The following is a 14,853-nucleotide window of genomic DNA, read 5'->3' on the forward strand; positions in this document are numbered from 1 at the left end:
CAATTATAGGATAAATAAATTCTTGTCAGTTCTGGTTAGGTTTTTAGACTTTGAAATTATGCACAAGGGATTGTGGCCCCATAATAAAATCAATATCAGATATATAAGCAAAAAATGTTTTATACCCATGATCCTAGATAAACAGGCAGAAGGGGTTCTTTCCTCTGTTGAAGAAAGAAAACGGCCATCAGAGCAAACACATAAGGTGGCAAACCTCCTTCTTCAGGGCGATCTATACTGCAAAGCTATAAATGAGAGAAAAGAAGATAAGCATTCTTTTGTACCAACTTGTCATTTATGCAATTTGGTCTAAAATCTACTAATTCATTTCCATTTATCACGTGATTTAGTCTTCAAAATGAAACTCCATAATGACAAAATACCCAACTTCCTTATACTTATGTTGTAAACACATATTGTGGTTTTCAGTGACAGTTTCCACTTCAAATTTTTCATTTTGAAAAAAAAATTTTTTTTTTCATTTTGTTAACTAAACTCACTTGTGAAAGGCTCTAAAAATCTATTTTTTGATATCCATGGTAAATCTATTCACTTGGTTCAAAAACTTGTTAATAAAGTCAAAATAATGATTCAATCCCAAATGTAAGCCAATTGACTTTGCTCAGTTTAATGGTCCCCTCACGCTTAGCTGCTACCTGGAAAATGCATGCTTTGGTCAGAAACATAATTAGAGGAAATAAAGCAGGCAAACCAATTAGCACTGGCAGAAAATAACAACTTAGTGATGAAGTAGGAGGCTGCTTTCAAAGCACAGCATATTGTGATTACCAGTTCACTCAATTAAGACTGGGGCATCCTCTGTCTCTGTTGCATCTTCGACTTAAGCAACAGGAACTATGTGTTGTCACTGCCACATCCTAATCCATAAAGCTTTTGGCTTTTTTCTATACAGAATCTCAAGTTTATAATTGTGATGAGACCTTATATTTTGGAGAAATGTTAGATGCTCTCGTGTTCATCTGAGCATTTCATTAGGATACCACGTTTAAAATACTGTAGAAATGTAAAGCAAGATCAGATAGTGGCTTTCATTTTCTGGGAGTCTTTGGGTATACTACTGGGGCTTCCCAGGTGGCTCAGTGGTGAAGAATCACCTGCCAGTACAGGAGATGCAGGTTCGATCCCTGGGTTGGGAAGATACGTGGGAGGGGGAAACGGCAACCCACTCCAGTATTCTTGTCAAAATGCCACGGACCGAAGAGCCTGGAGGGTTGCAGTCCATGGGGTAGCAAAGAGTCAACATGACTGACTAAGCATGGCTTTATTATTGGATGGTATAAGAGGCTTTATCTCAACTCTCCTGTATCTGAGACTTACTTCAGAAAACTAGTTAAAGTGTAAACTCATAGGCCATAACTCAGATTTGACCTACAAATCTAATTTTTAATAAGTATCATAAATCAATGATCTTTTGAACAATATGCTATAGTCAAACAGAAACAGTTTTTCTTTCTATATACACTAGAATTTCTAATACTCAGATGCCAACTCTCTTGATGTCTATAAATATGCATCCAAACATTTAAGATTAAATGAACCATGTAAAAATCAAAGAGTACTGCTTATGCATATGTAGAATGTATTCATTCATTTAAAGAACTCAAACCTACCTTTGCCCAGTACCTAAATGCAATCACCAGAGGAACCAGCTTTGATTCTAGTTTTCCAAGGGCAGTTAAATGATTTGTTGTCAGACAAGCATTTTCATTTCCTGCACTCACTTTACAAAGAAGACCACTGGTTGGGGGTAGAGGGTGACAATGGGAAGGAAAAAGAGAAAAGATCAAGTGTTATACAGATATCAGGTTTCTTTTACACCACCACCAACTAATTTACACTGATAATAAACACCTTAAAAATGAAAATAAAAAACTCATTAAACCTTTATGGGTCATTTAAATAACTGGCTTAAAAATAAGATAGGGCAGCTATTTTCTGGGTAAACTTTATTTTGTAAGAGCTATAACTGTCACGTTTTCTTATATTAAAACAGCTTTTTAGGGGAAAATGCAAAGAAGAAGTGTAAAATGTTTCAAATGGGAGTATGAATTCATCTTAGTAGGAGCAAAAGTGTTTTCCCTAGCTGGAGGAATCTGCTTGATGGTGAATCATTACAGCCTGCACACCATCCATCTACAGTGGGAATGGGAGTGTTTCCAGATGGAGCGAGAGAGCTGGGTGAAGTCATACTGACTGTTTTCAGTACTATTTAAATTGCTGCTAAAAAGAATGGCAAATAAAGGTGATCAGAGCAAGTAACTATTTGACAGTTTTTGTTTTTTTTACTGAAATGGATCAAAATGCTTCCTTTCTATATTTTTTTCTTTTAAGTAATTTTCTTCTTTTTAAAATAAAACACCTTTTCCTCTTGGGTTAAACACCAACAGTAGAGGGAGAAAGCTAATAGTAAGTTTATGAAATTAACCACTTAGGAGCTTGTAATTTTAGAAACTGGACATTAAGATGTAGTAAAGTACAAATGCTTTTGGCAAGCTGATACTTAATAAACAGCTTAAAAAAACAGAGACCTCTGCTTTTCTCTGCACACCACCACTGGCACTCGAGCATGGAAATCCGCATCAACATCAATAAAAGAGTCTGGAAAAAGAAATGAATATGACACAGATTAGTTAATTAAGCCTTTGTTCAAAAGCACAATTAGATAAAGTACCAGTACCAGCTGCGCATCATCTGTTGGGTCTTTTGAAAGACCATTATGAAATAAAGCTCTTAAAAGATGATTATGAAATAAAAATGACTTGAAAAGGAAAAAGTATTACATTCAAGAATCAAGTAATCACATTAATTTAAAACCCTTATTTAAAAAAAAAATCCTGATTTTACAAAATTAATGACTGATTAGAAATGGCTACATTATTGAACTAAAACATTTAAATGTTAGGTCAGTAACATAATTATAAATACGGATAGGACAATAAAAAACAAAATTGCTGCAAAAGCTACTAAAACATGTGGGGTCAAAATACATACTGACTGAAGTAAGAAGAAAAGTTTAAACATTTCATTCAGTAGGAACAAAAAGGATGGGAAAGACTAACTCAGGGATAAGACAATTGAACCAGGCCTATGGAAAGCACACAAGCTGTCAAGTCCCAGCTGCACATTATCTGGACATATGATAACATACATGGGAACAATTATTTGTTGATTCATTAATCTGAGTTGAGTCACACTATTTATTATTCATAAAGTATCAATTTGAACCATGGAATACAGATGCACACCCTTTAGTTTCAACATCAAGAGTAAATTTTACATATTTTGACTCTTCCCAGTCTTAGGCTAGGGCCTGTATAATCTTTACAAATTGTGACATTATCACAAAGCAAAAAGCTTTATTTACAAAATAGTTATTCTGCATAGTAGAACAACTAACAAGATTCCAATTAACCTGCTAATAATTCATGGGCATTTGCTTTAGTTTTTTGTTTGGCTATTACTCATATAAGTAAATAAAAAAACATGACTTCTTATTTTCAAAGCTTGAGAAATAAGATATATTCAAATTATAGACAAAAGAAAAATTTAATAAGAAAATGTGGAAAGAATTTGGCCTTACCATTGTTCTTTAAACATTCTTGGACAAGTAAGAGAACATCTGGCTGAGACATCTAGGAAATAAATCAATGAATACATCAAATAATTTATAAGTACTTTGGCTTCACAATCATCTGAAGTTACTCAAATGCCTTTCCAAACTAGAAAGCACCTTACTACCTGAGTAAATGAACTAATCATTGTGCTACGTGCACACAGTCAGACACAGAGAGATGAGCACTGAAAGATGATGACTGTGGGCAAAAAGAGACTGACTACTCAGTTAACTCCTGATTCTCTAATTCATGAGTTAATTAGCCTCTCAGCAAATCTCCAAGTTGTGGCTAGAAGCTGTCAACCTGTTAATACTATACTAATGTTCTGTGAGACTACTTCAACAGATTGCTTACTGGTGTCCACTTTTGTCTTGCCTTTCTCTAATCCCTGCTACACAGGGAACCAAAACCACTTAAAACCATGCATTAGATCCAGTCCTGACCCTCCTTAAAACTCTCAGTCTGGCTCCTTAATGCCCTTAGTCAAAGTCAAATTCCAGCTTCCTGCATTTTGGGATCCAGGCTACATCTCTATCCTAATCTTATGCTCCACTTTCTCTAGGTTCCTTCACAGCCCTAACAATTTTCCCTTTAGCTCCTTGAACAGGCCATGCTCAATGCTTTCAAATGATGTGCCTTCAAGCCAAAATACTCCTTCACTCTCTCCATCCATTTTCATCTTTTAGAGTTCAGTTTAAATGTTATCAATTCAAAGGGGCTTCAGGACTGCTTGTTTTCTGTCACAGAACCTTGTTTTTCTGAATTGCTCTTATTATAATTAATTATCTATACATAATTACTTATCTCCTTCACTAGGTATGAATTTCATGTAATCATATTTTTTTTGTCCTCTAGAACCTAGTATAGTGCTTGGCATATCACACAGACTCGAATGAATGACATGAAATCAAAATAACTGCCATGCTGGTAAAATATTAGAATTTAAGGTTAAAAGAAAAGTAAAATCTTGGTCAACTGACCAGGTAGCTACAGTAATTGGGGATAGCAAGGAATGAGAGTGTGTGAAACAGAACATCTGGGGAAGGAGGTCAGAAATCTTTACTTCTATTTTTAAGCAGTAACCCAAGTAAATGGGCATAAACCATTTGCAAACTGGCCTGCAGGAACCACCAGTAAGGAAATGAATAACCTACTAAAGTGCCTTCCAGTTTTAAAGTTCTGACTCAGCAACATCTTTCTGAACCATGTTTAAGCCAGAAATCTAGGCTAGGTGCAGTTCTTCAAAAGTGTAATTATTTTTACAAGGTGGGTGTATGTAAGAGGAAACTCAGAAACAAATGGAGCTTGCAGGTCTTAAATGTTTATATGTATGTATATGTGTGTATATATATATACACACACATACACACCCCCATATGAAATCTGAAATCCTTTGCTGCCACTGCAAAGCTGAATTGTCAAGATAATTTAATCTTTTCAAGTTAATAGAGCTAAGTAACGCCATCAGATTCACATGGTTAAAAAAACCAGTGTTTGGAGAAAGCATGAAAGATATGTAGAACAAGAAGAAATACTCTTTAAAATTGAAGGCATGCAGAACATTAAAAATTTTCAGGAAAAAATTATACTTTTAAAAACAAAGTAGTTTTAAGGAAAAAAAATTACACTTAAACAGTCCTTAAACATCTAAAATATAACCACATATAGCTCACATTTAGAGAAAAAAAAATAGAACTTCCATACCACTCTGTGAAAATTCTAACATTTATTTTGTACTTACAATGGCTGGAAATTGAATGTCAATGTTTATATCCGAATTTTTGAAACCGAATCTGCTACAGGATGACCCATATAATCTCAGAGAGCAATCTAAAAAAAATTTTTAAATAAATAGAAGTCATTTATAAAGTAAAATTTCTCAATAGTTAATGCAAGACACTGCTATTTCAGAAATGGAACCATCAATTAAAACTACACACAAAAGAAAAACAGTGTTCAAGTCTGGCACAATGAAAGGACAAGAATGGGTGACTTTTGGCTCTTGCTTTCACTGTATTTTATTTAAAAGAGAAGACTGCATTGAATGTAGTTTACTTTAATAGCCACTCTTTTCATACCAGTTGTAAAATACATATACTTCCTTTATTACTTCACATTTTGCAGAGAAAATACTAGCTGAAATGATTTTTAAAATATGGAAGTCAAAAAGAGATGTCTAACTTTGTTATGTTTATAAACTTTGGAGTACACAGAGGAGTTAATGCAAATACTTCATTCAGCTTTTTGAAAGCATACATAGGTGGAATTTACTATAAAGATCATGGTTCAGTAAAACAATAATCATAAAAATCAGCATTACATTACTTTCAATATGAATACTCATTATATTATAAACAAAAAGTTTAATTTAACATAATATAATTCTTTCAGGAAAACTTTAGATATATCACTGATATAACTTAAAATGTTAGGCAAAAAGTGAGTCACTCTTTAGAGGAAGATGTGTGTATGGGTACTACCTATATTTATTTTATGGCATTTTCCCCCCAATGTTTTACTACTGTTGGGCCAAAAAAGGGAACTTTGTATCTTTTTTCTTTCCCAGGTTAAGTCAGTAATTTCTTTGGGTTTTAACAATTTTTCCAAGACAAAGTACACTCAACTTTACAATGGAAATCTATGACAAAAATCAAAATTACAAATGACATCTCAGGAACTTGTCTACAACATCAAAGATGAGATACCTAATATAAGGAAATGAACAGATTCTTGTTCTTTATTTTTCTGAACACAAATATATGAATATGAAGCATATACTATATGAATATTTCAGTAAAATGAATAGTTTGATGGGTAATACAATGATAAATTCAAGTAGTGATTTGATTTCAACCCTGGCTGTGGATTAGAATCACCTGTGGAGCTTTCTATAAAAAAATAGCTTTTCATGGCTCCATAGACATAACTTGGAAACATCAATTCAACAGTACACAAAATTTATTATAAAATAGTTTTCAAAGCTCATTTTAGATGGTGCAATTCTTTTAAGCTTGGTTAAACAGAACCTTTTCTGAACAGAGATAACTTGAAAATGACTCCAGGACACTTTAACTCAAAATATTCTGTCAATATACATAGGTAGAAAGGTGTGGTGATCATTTTGTAATGTATAAAAAATATTGTTCTCACTATGCTATACACCTAAAACTGATATACTGTAAGCCAATTATACCTCAACTAAAAAAGGAACTGAACTTAGAGATGGAAAATAAACAGAAAGGTAAACAAAACATATACACAAGAGTCCCACAGTGCTCTAATTAATATGGGACATGTAGACGAACACAATGAAACTCACAATGAAGACAGGTTAATAACAACATATGTAAAAGTCTTTGCTACCCTAGGGTAAGCCAGGAAAAACAAAAACATAAACAGCTTCAGTACAAAAACATAAAAAACGAAAAATTGAGAGCTTCAGAACATGGCAAATTGATTTCTATTAGGCAAAAATTAACTAATGGTAAGAAAAATGAATGGGGTATTTTAGGTAGCTAAAAAGAAAAACAAATCTAGAAAATACCTGGTAACTTGTGTTGGAACACACTTTCCATGATACGTTTAATTTCTAGTCTCTGTTCCAAGTTCTCATTGTGTAAGCCAAACTCCTGTACCACTCTGTCAATGGCAATACCAATTGCATTTATCTGGGAGGGTGTAGGCGGGGGTAACGTGGTGAGCAACTCTTCCTCTTGCTTCTCCTTTTAAGATCAATGTTGAGATTAAAAATGACTCACACCATTTTTACCTTCTACCAGTCACTGAGACAACACCCTGTACAGTACTCTAGAATATTTTTCTCAGCCCTCCTTCTCCCTTTAGCTGTGTTAGTCTTCATCTTATCAAACACGCACACACTTCTTTATGCACATAAAATAATAGAGGGGAGGGAGGAATAAGGAAAAAGTGTAAGGAAAGAACATTAGAAACAGCAATGGCAAATTATTTACTTTGTTATTACTGGCCTAAGGACACATATCTAGGTCCTAGCATTGGCTTCATTCGTCCTTATACTGTCCTAAGGAAATTCACAAGACTACCCAGCAAAACCTATCTGACCAGTATATTCTGGTTAACATAAATTCAGCAATAATTAACCAAATTATTAGTATCACAGTCTTAAGCAAAGTCATAAAGATGACAAGTAATAACTGACAAACATATGTGTTTAGGTTACATTACACTTACCTTAATGTTTTTCTTGTGCCTCTTCTCTTTGATATGCTTATGAGCAAATGCAATGGATTCAATTAAAACATCACAAAGTTTGCAGGTGTACTTTGCTGAAGGGTAGTTTCTTGGTCGCTACAATTTGAAGAGATTTACAGACATGTATATATTTGCATATAAATACGTATTTATAGAGACATGTAGAGAGCAAGATGTACAGAGACAAAATATAGGTAGACAAAAGCTGGCCAAAAGATGATTTCCTATACATTTATTAAACTGTTAATAAATTACTGTCACTATCATTATGCTAATGATTGTTTATTACAAGAAATTCTGAAAAAAAAGGGGAAACTTTATTAAATCAAACTGAATATCACTTTTGCTCTGTAGTGCTTAAATACCAAAGTAGGATCTATAATTCATTAAAGCACATGTTCCAATTACTAACACAGTTTAAACCAAAACAAGGATTTTGACTAACAAACAAAGCGGTTACCCTCTTCAGCCTGTCGATGCAGTCTCTTTTCAGCCGCTCCTCAGCCTGCTGTAAGCCCAGCAGCTCCTTCGTTGACAGCACAGACTCATCGATCACAGGGCCTTCCAAGTCTCCATCCTGTTCATTTTCGTCATTTCTAGTTCTCCGTGGCTTCCGAGGTCTGGACCTCGGCTTCTTGTTTTCTTAAGTTAGGGGGAAAATATTATTGGCGATACGGAATAACACCACTTCCAAGTCCAAAGCAGAGTTTACATGTTTATTCATGAAATCACGTGATAGCTGAATGACACCTGAACACAGAGCAAAAGGGAAGGTACACCTCTCCCATGGATGAAACGCTTAACTGCTCACTAAGCACCTCAACATGTGGATACACTAATCCACAGAAGCCATCTTTTTGGAAAACAAAAGACTTCTACTTCAACCATAAAATCTGACTGATTCTATCATTTCTTCCTGGCATACTGCTGAGCTTTTTCAAGCAATAGTAAAAATTATCACTTGAAAGCAAGTACATCAGTAATTCTAACATAATTAATACATAATATAATGTATAATGCACATATATTTAATAATTTCTAATATACCTGTAAGGATACTTGGTATTCTAAAGAAAACTGTCCACATTTGCTTTCATTTTTTATAAGTATACAACCCCAATGGAGTAAAGATGGACAGTATATCTCCAAAGAACTCAGAAATCAACTTCATTCTTATCTGGAGTGAAAATCCATTACTAAATTGTAAATCGGGCAATCATAGAATTGGGCCCTCCCCCACGTTTAACTCAAGAAATTGAAGCCAAAATTTTATTTACTGAAGACAACTATTAACCATTTTATCTTTACTTTCATTTTAGCTTCTTTGATGAGCCTGCACAGAGAACATTTCAAATGAAAAAACAAAAACAAATTAGCAATGGAAATAAAAGCTTTCTGCAAGTACAGACTAATTCATCTGCTTATAAACTCTGCTGTTAGTTCTACAGTCCTTATAACTGATAAATGAATCCGTTCCTTTTTTAAGACTCAGGACTTTTCAACTTTAGTAAAACTGAAGACGTTTGTGCAATTCATCTACAAAAAAAAAAACTGTTCTAAATAGCTTTGGTAATTTCCATCAAGCTCTGAAAATGAAGTTGCTAGTACCATATAAAAGTAAAATGAAATTCATTTCCTCAATTAAAATTGTGATTAAGTGGACTGAACAGTTTTTAAATGGCTTACCAAAAATTATTCTCTGAAAATATAAACAAATTGAAATGCTCTGCATGAAGCGGGGTTTTCAGTGGAACTCATTACTTGTAGAGCAGGTACAATGAATCAGTTGATTGAAAAGAAATTATGTCAGGAAAGGGATGTATAGGATCCTTAATTTAAAAAAAAAAAAAGCTATCACTAACAGCTCTGAAGGAAAAGCAGCACGCAATGTACTCAAACTACTCTGAGATGAATATAATTAAATTCTACAAACAGCTTCAATACTACGATAAAGCAGCAATTAAAAGAATAAAGTATTAGGACAAATAGTTTTTTTTTTAATAGGAATCAAAATGGACCGAACAAAATAGTAAAAGACAAATAGTTAAAATCAGTCTATTGCTTTTTAACACTTCCTCTATTCCCAACTAAATTAGCACAATCTTTTAAAAATCCACTGTTGGTTCACCAAAACAAAAGTTGATATGGAACCAAATTCCTTTTTTCACTTCTCTCTCTCAATTACAAAGGCTTCTCACTATATTTGTCATATAATTTTTCTAGAAAGAGTGACTTTAATTTCTCCCCAAAAGTACAGTTAACTTTACAAAGAGAAATGGAGGGCTGCAGAGATTTTGCCTGATGATGACAACTGCAGCTACCAATATTGAGTATTTTTTCATGCAACAGATGCAACATAGGTACCCTAGGTGGCTTCAGATTAATCCCTAAAGTGATCCTATCATGGATGCTAACATTATCCCCAGGATACAGATGCAGAAAATGCTGGTCCAAGAAAGTAAGTACCTTGTCCAGGCACACATGACTAAAGCAAATAAAGGGATTTGAAGCAGAGATCAGAGCATGGATGGATTTCTGAAATTTATCTAACAATACAAGAAAAATCCTTTCTTGTAGGAAAGCTATTCACATCTAAAATAGATTAGAACTCCCTTTTACTTTGTAAAATAAACAAACAAATAAATTAACCAGAACTGACAAGGTATACAAAATCCTAAACTGAATTTCATAGGCCTGCATGGTAAAAACAGTCAAATAAAATCTCATTGGAGGGAATCGAGGAAGGCAAAGCTGGGTATTGCTAAAAAAAATTTCCATAATTACTTAGAGGAAGACTACCTGGCTCCTCCCAGGCTCTAGGTAGTAATATGAATCTCTACATACAGTATTCCAAGTTTCTCATATTTTATTTGAATATGGTCCATTACTCCATTTACAAAAGATACATGTATTTGAATGGATGTTTCCAGCTAAGATCATTAATGGCACTGTCCCAACTATATTAAATGGCAATCTAGGATATTTGAGGAATGAAGTAGGTAGGGGCAGTGAAGTGAACTGAAAAATACAAAGTTAGTATCAAAAAACAAAGCAATGCTATGATAATTTTCATTACATCTTTTCATATCATTTAATAAGAACCTTTGTTATTAAGGTATATAAGTATGATTTAAGAAAATTTCAGTTCCTTTAAGGTATATAAGTTCTCCCCAAACTGATATTTTGAAAGAGTGTAAATAAAATGAACAAAAATTAAAAAAAAAAAAAGAAAATTTCAGTTCCTTTAATGAGAGCCTTTTAAGGATACTCTGAGTATAATGCAAAGCTTATACTATAAACTGAACTTCTTGCTACAGTAAGTAATATTATGCCAAACCTTAACATTTTCTTCGTGAAGATTTTTAAAGGATAAAAACTGAACAGTCCTTCATTTCCAAACTGAAAGCAAACGCCTGTAATTTCATGTAGAGAAAACATTGGCGTTTTGGATTGACTTCAACAAAAAGATAGTAAAACTGCAGGTCCCATTCAATATCACTTAAGGTTTCCTTTTAGGACTAGACAGGAATACAGAAAAACAGGCTTTCAGTCTCTTGTAATATCTATCTGGTGGCAAACTTTTGAGCTGTAAACCTTTCCTTTTATAATGCTGCTCAAAATCAACCTTTTCTGAAAGACCAACAATTGATAACTAAATTAAAATGTCCATGTCCCACTTGGACACAGTAATAAAGAACTACTTAAATATACACAAACGTTGAAAGCCCAGAAATTATGAATACGTGTTCATTTCTCTCTGTCAGATTCCAGGTCAGTGAGGCCGAGTTCATGGCCAGAGCAGCACAGTACATGACTTCAGGCCCACTTCCTCATCTACCACTTTGCGTAAACAAGTAGGAACAAATTTAACCTCTCCGGAGACACAGCTACCTGCTCTGTAAAACTGTGATTCTACCTTTGATACATCATGACAGCGCTGCAATTCCTTCAAGTTCTTTTCAGCTTAAAGATTTACAAGGCTGTTTGATTCTTCTGTTTCTCTGCTACATGGACAAAATCTATTTGTTTTTTAGAAGAAGGGATAAATAACAGCTTTGGGGCAATTATCAAGCACATAGGGTGCTTAGAATTGGGTTTTGGTTTTACTGAAACTAAAAGGCAAAGCTTTTAACTGAATTTCCGACTTTTTAACCAATGTTTTTCAACCTGTTTGCCATGTTCACTTTTGAGAAAAAAAAATCTTGCACTCTCCTCCTCTAGACATTGATACTTCACACAAAATATGTGTATCCCTCTGTACCAGGAGATACATGCAACCTATACTATGCTTTTATATCAAATAAGTTTTTTTTAAGCTTTACATTCTGTCATTTATATTATGGAGACATACATAATTTCAAGTACAAAATTACAATATATAGTTTAGAAAACACATACATACCACTCAGAAATTATGATATATCCCTAGGGGGATAAGATCACCCTCTTCTGTAAAAAGCACCAATGGGAAACATACTTTTACTAAGGTAAAAGGAGCCTTGTGGCAAAGTAAACTTTTAAAGGAATCAATATATGCAGTGTGTTGAAGCTTCCCAAATAACAGGATTATCCTTAAAATAATCACATTAAATAAGCCAAAACTATGAAAAATTGGAACTGCATTGCTGAAAATAATAAAGCTCCTCTGAATGAAAAATAAGACATTGCTGACTTCAGGGTTGTAACTCGACAAGTTGGAAACATTACCAGGGCTTCCCGCTTCCATTTCTGACATGGTGTCCAGGTTTGTCAGCTCTTTATGAAACAGTCGTCTTATAGTTCTGCAGCCTCTTCCATCTTGCCACCTATATCCATCTTCACTTTCCTGAAAAGAGTCTCTTCTTGGTCGGTTTATAACAGGGATTCTAGGTCCAGGTTTGTATTCTCTCCAACCGTCTGAATTACTGGCAAGTTCATCAGAGAGCCATCTCTTACTCTGATCTTTGTGGTTGTCATTGAGCCAAGTGGGTTGACTGTAAATTGGGTTCTTAAATGCATATGGATTGCTAGAAACAGCATACGGTCCTTTTCTGGGGGTATTCCCATAGTTCCCTGGTGTTACTTTTTTTTTGGGAAGGCCTTTTTCCATTTTACTGCTATGGCCTTTAGCATAATCATCCATTATTAAATAATCTTGGGGGTGACCCCTTCTGAAATCCTCATCATCTGTAGTCCCTCGCTCTTTAGGACGCCTCACAAAATAAGGTTTTGTGGCATCTCCCATGGTCTTTGACTTCAGTTTTCTTCCTCTTCACCTGAAAGAAGGTGTTTTGGAGAAACATCAAACTATCGATATAACAAGGTATCATATCAAATTCACAAAATATCACACACTTATTGTACAGATGCATAAAAGCCTGCAAGAAACCCTTTTCCTAATTTCCATCACACTCCAATAATCACTACATTATGTTAGAACTGGGAGGCTTAGTTTTATAATATCTTCATAGAAATTAGTACTATTTAATATGAAGATGAAAACTAAATCTGTCTTAAAAACTGTAATATTAAAAAATGTCACTCATACCAAGCTGGTTGGCATTTATCTATATAACGAAAGCTCTTTTCTTCAGAACCTTGGCCCCTCCCCCAAAAAACCAAATACCTCACCCCGAGCCTATACTTCAGAGAACTCCCCAGTCTTTTAAAAAACAAGCTGACAATTACTTTTAAGTGTTAATAGAGAGTAACCGAAACTTTGTTGAGGCAGTACATCTCTCGACTCCACTTTTCAGTCCCTTCTCGGTACCCTGGGGCCTCGGGCTCCGCTCGTCACTATACAGAACGACAGGCTCCGATCGCTTGGGCTACAGAGAGGCTGGGCTTCCGACCAAGGCTCCGCTCGGGTCAGAGGGGCTGGCTTTACGACCAAGGGACAACTCCCGGTATCCACCCCAGTCCTCATTTCCCCACCCCAAACAACTTCGGTTTTGTCATGAAACAGCAATTCTCCCTCCTCGAGCCCCAGGTGACCGCCCCACCCCCGATCTGCCTCAGTTTCCATCCTCTGAGTGGGAGACCGAGAAACAGGAGGCGTCTCCGCACTCCTGGCCACGAAGCCACCGCGGGGACCAGGAAGCAGGAAGTGACCTGCCTCCTCGATGGGGTTCCGGGGTCCCCCCCGGCCGGACAGGGGCCTGGGGGCGAGTGCCTCCATCCCGACCCCTTTTTCTCCAGTCCCCGAGGGGTCTGATACAAAGTGAAGGTGTGGACTCAAGCCCGAGAGCTCAGTCCTCGCCGGCCTGGGGGATCCCTGGTCCTCGCAACTGAGGCGAGGAGGCCGGCAGAGGATGGAGTCAACGTACCTCTCGGGCCAGGCCCGCCCTCAACTCTGGAGACCGGAGAACCCACCGGAGAGCCACCCCGGACGCGAGTCTGAAAGGGACACAGCGGGAAAGGCGCCTAGGAACACTCACCACCTCCGCCGCGGCCCCCCGCCTCTTCCTGTCCCGGCCGGGCTCCCTCTCCGTGTTTTCCTTTAGCCCCACTTCCGGCGCTCAGCGCTGTCTCATTGTGCGCGATTGGGAGCCGGCGCTGCCCCCGCCCGAGCGCTCCGTCGCGCACGCCGGAAACGCCCGCGTCACCCGGAGCCCCGCCCCTCCCGCTTCCGCCGTCGCAGTGGCTGTTGCGCCCGCGCGTTTTATGAGTGTCGGGCGTACCGTCTGTTTGGGGGCTTCGGCTATTAGCTCTTGTTCGCTTGGAGGCGTACTTACCTTACTTTCTCTTTCTCCTGGATCTCGAAAGCACCGGGAAAGCGTGCGGAGGAAGCCTCTGGTTCTGCACGGGGAGATGCGGAGCTCGCGGTCTGGGCGCAGCAATACGCCCGGGTCGGCTCGGAGGCTCGGCTTTATCCCTGGATGCTTGGGGTTGCCTGTGGGCAAGTTCAGCCTGGGTCTGAGGCCTCGTAACGCTTGCTGTTTTTCTGATAATTCGAATGATTGACCGTTTCTGTGAGATCTTAGTTACCGACTCTCTAGAAACGCTAACG

The 14,853-nt window shown here is 36.7% G+C and overlaps 1 protein-coding gene across 5 annotated transcripts in view; it reads right to left on the reverse strand.

Annotated features, from left to right (window-relative positions):
* Positions 1-14,397, reverse strand: part of TUT7 (terminal uridylyl transferase 7) — a 57,055-nt gene extending 42,658 nt beyond the window's left edge. For 3 of the 5 annotated variants that reach the window (XM_065947368.1, XM_065947369.1, XM_065947365.1), the window contains exons 1-10: positions 14,282-14,397; positions 12,573-13,120; positions 8,326-8,507; positions 7,845-7,961; positions 7,180-7,357; positions 5,377-5,465; positions 3,602-3,653; positions 2,550-2,619; positions 1,632-1,758; positions 126-245 (exon numbers count right to left, since the gene is read on the reverse strand). In XM_065947368.1, the coding sequence (XP_065803440.1) occupies positions 126-245; positions 1,632-1,758; positions 2,550-2,619; positions 3,602-3,653; positions 5,377-5,465; positions 7,180-7,357; positions 7,845-7,961; positions 8,326-8,507; positions 12,573-13,089 (1,452 nt within the window). In that variant the 5' untranslated portion in view covers positions 13,090-13,120; positions 14,282-14,397. Of the gene's footprint in view, positions 1-125; positions 246-1,631; positions 1,759-2,549; positions 2,620-3,601; positions 3,654-5,376; positions 5,466-7,179; positions 7,358-7,844; positions 7,962-8,325; positions 8,508-12,572; positions 13,121-13,532; positions 13,652-14,170 lie in introns of those variants that run through there. The other 2 variants (XM_065947366.1, XM_065947367.1) reach the window with 2 other exon arrangements.
* Between the last annotated feature and the right edge of the window lie 456 nt (positions 14,398-14,853).

The sequence above is a fragment of the Muntiacus reevesi genome, chromosome 10 (assembly GCF_963930625.1).
Source record: "Muntiacus reevesi chromosome 10, mMunRee1.1, whole genome shotgun sequence".
Taxonomy (NCBI): Eukaryota; Metazoa; Chordata; class Mammalia; order Artiodactyla; family Cervidae; genus Muntiacus; species Muntiacus reevesi.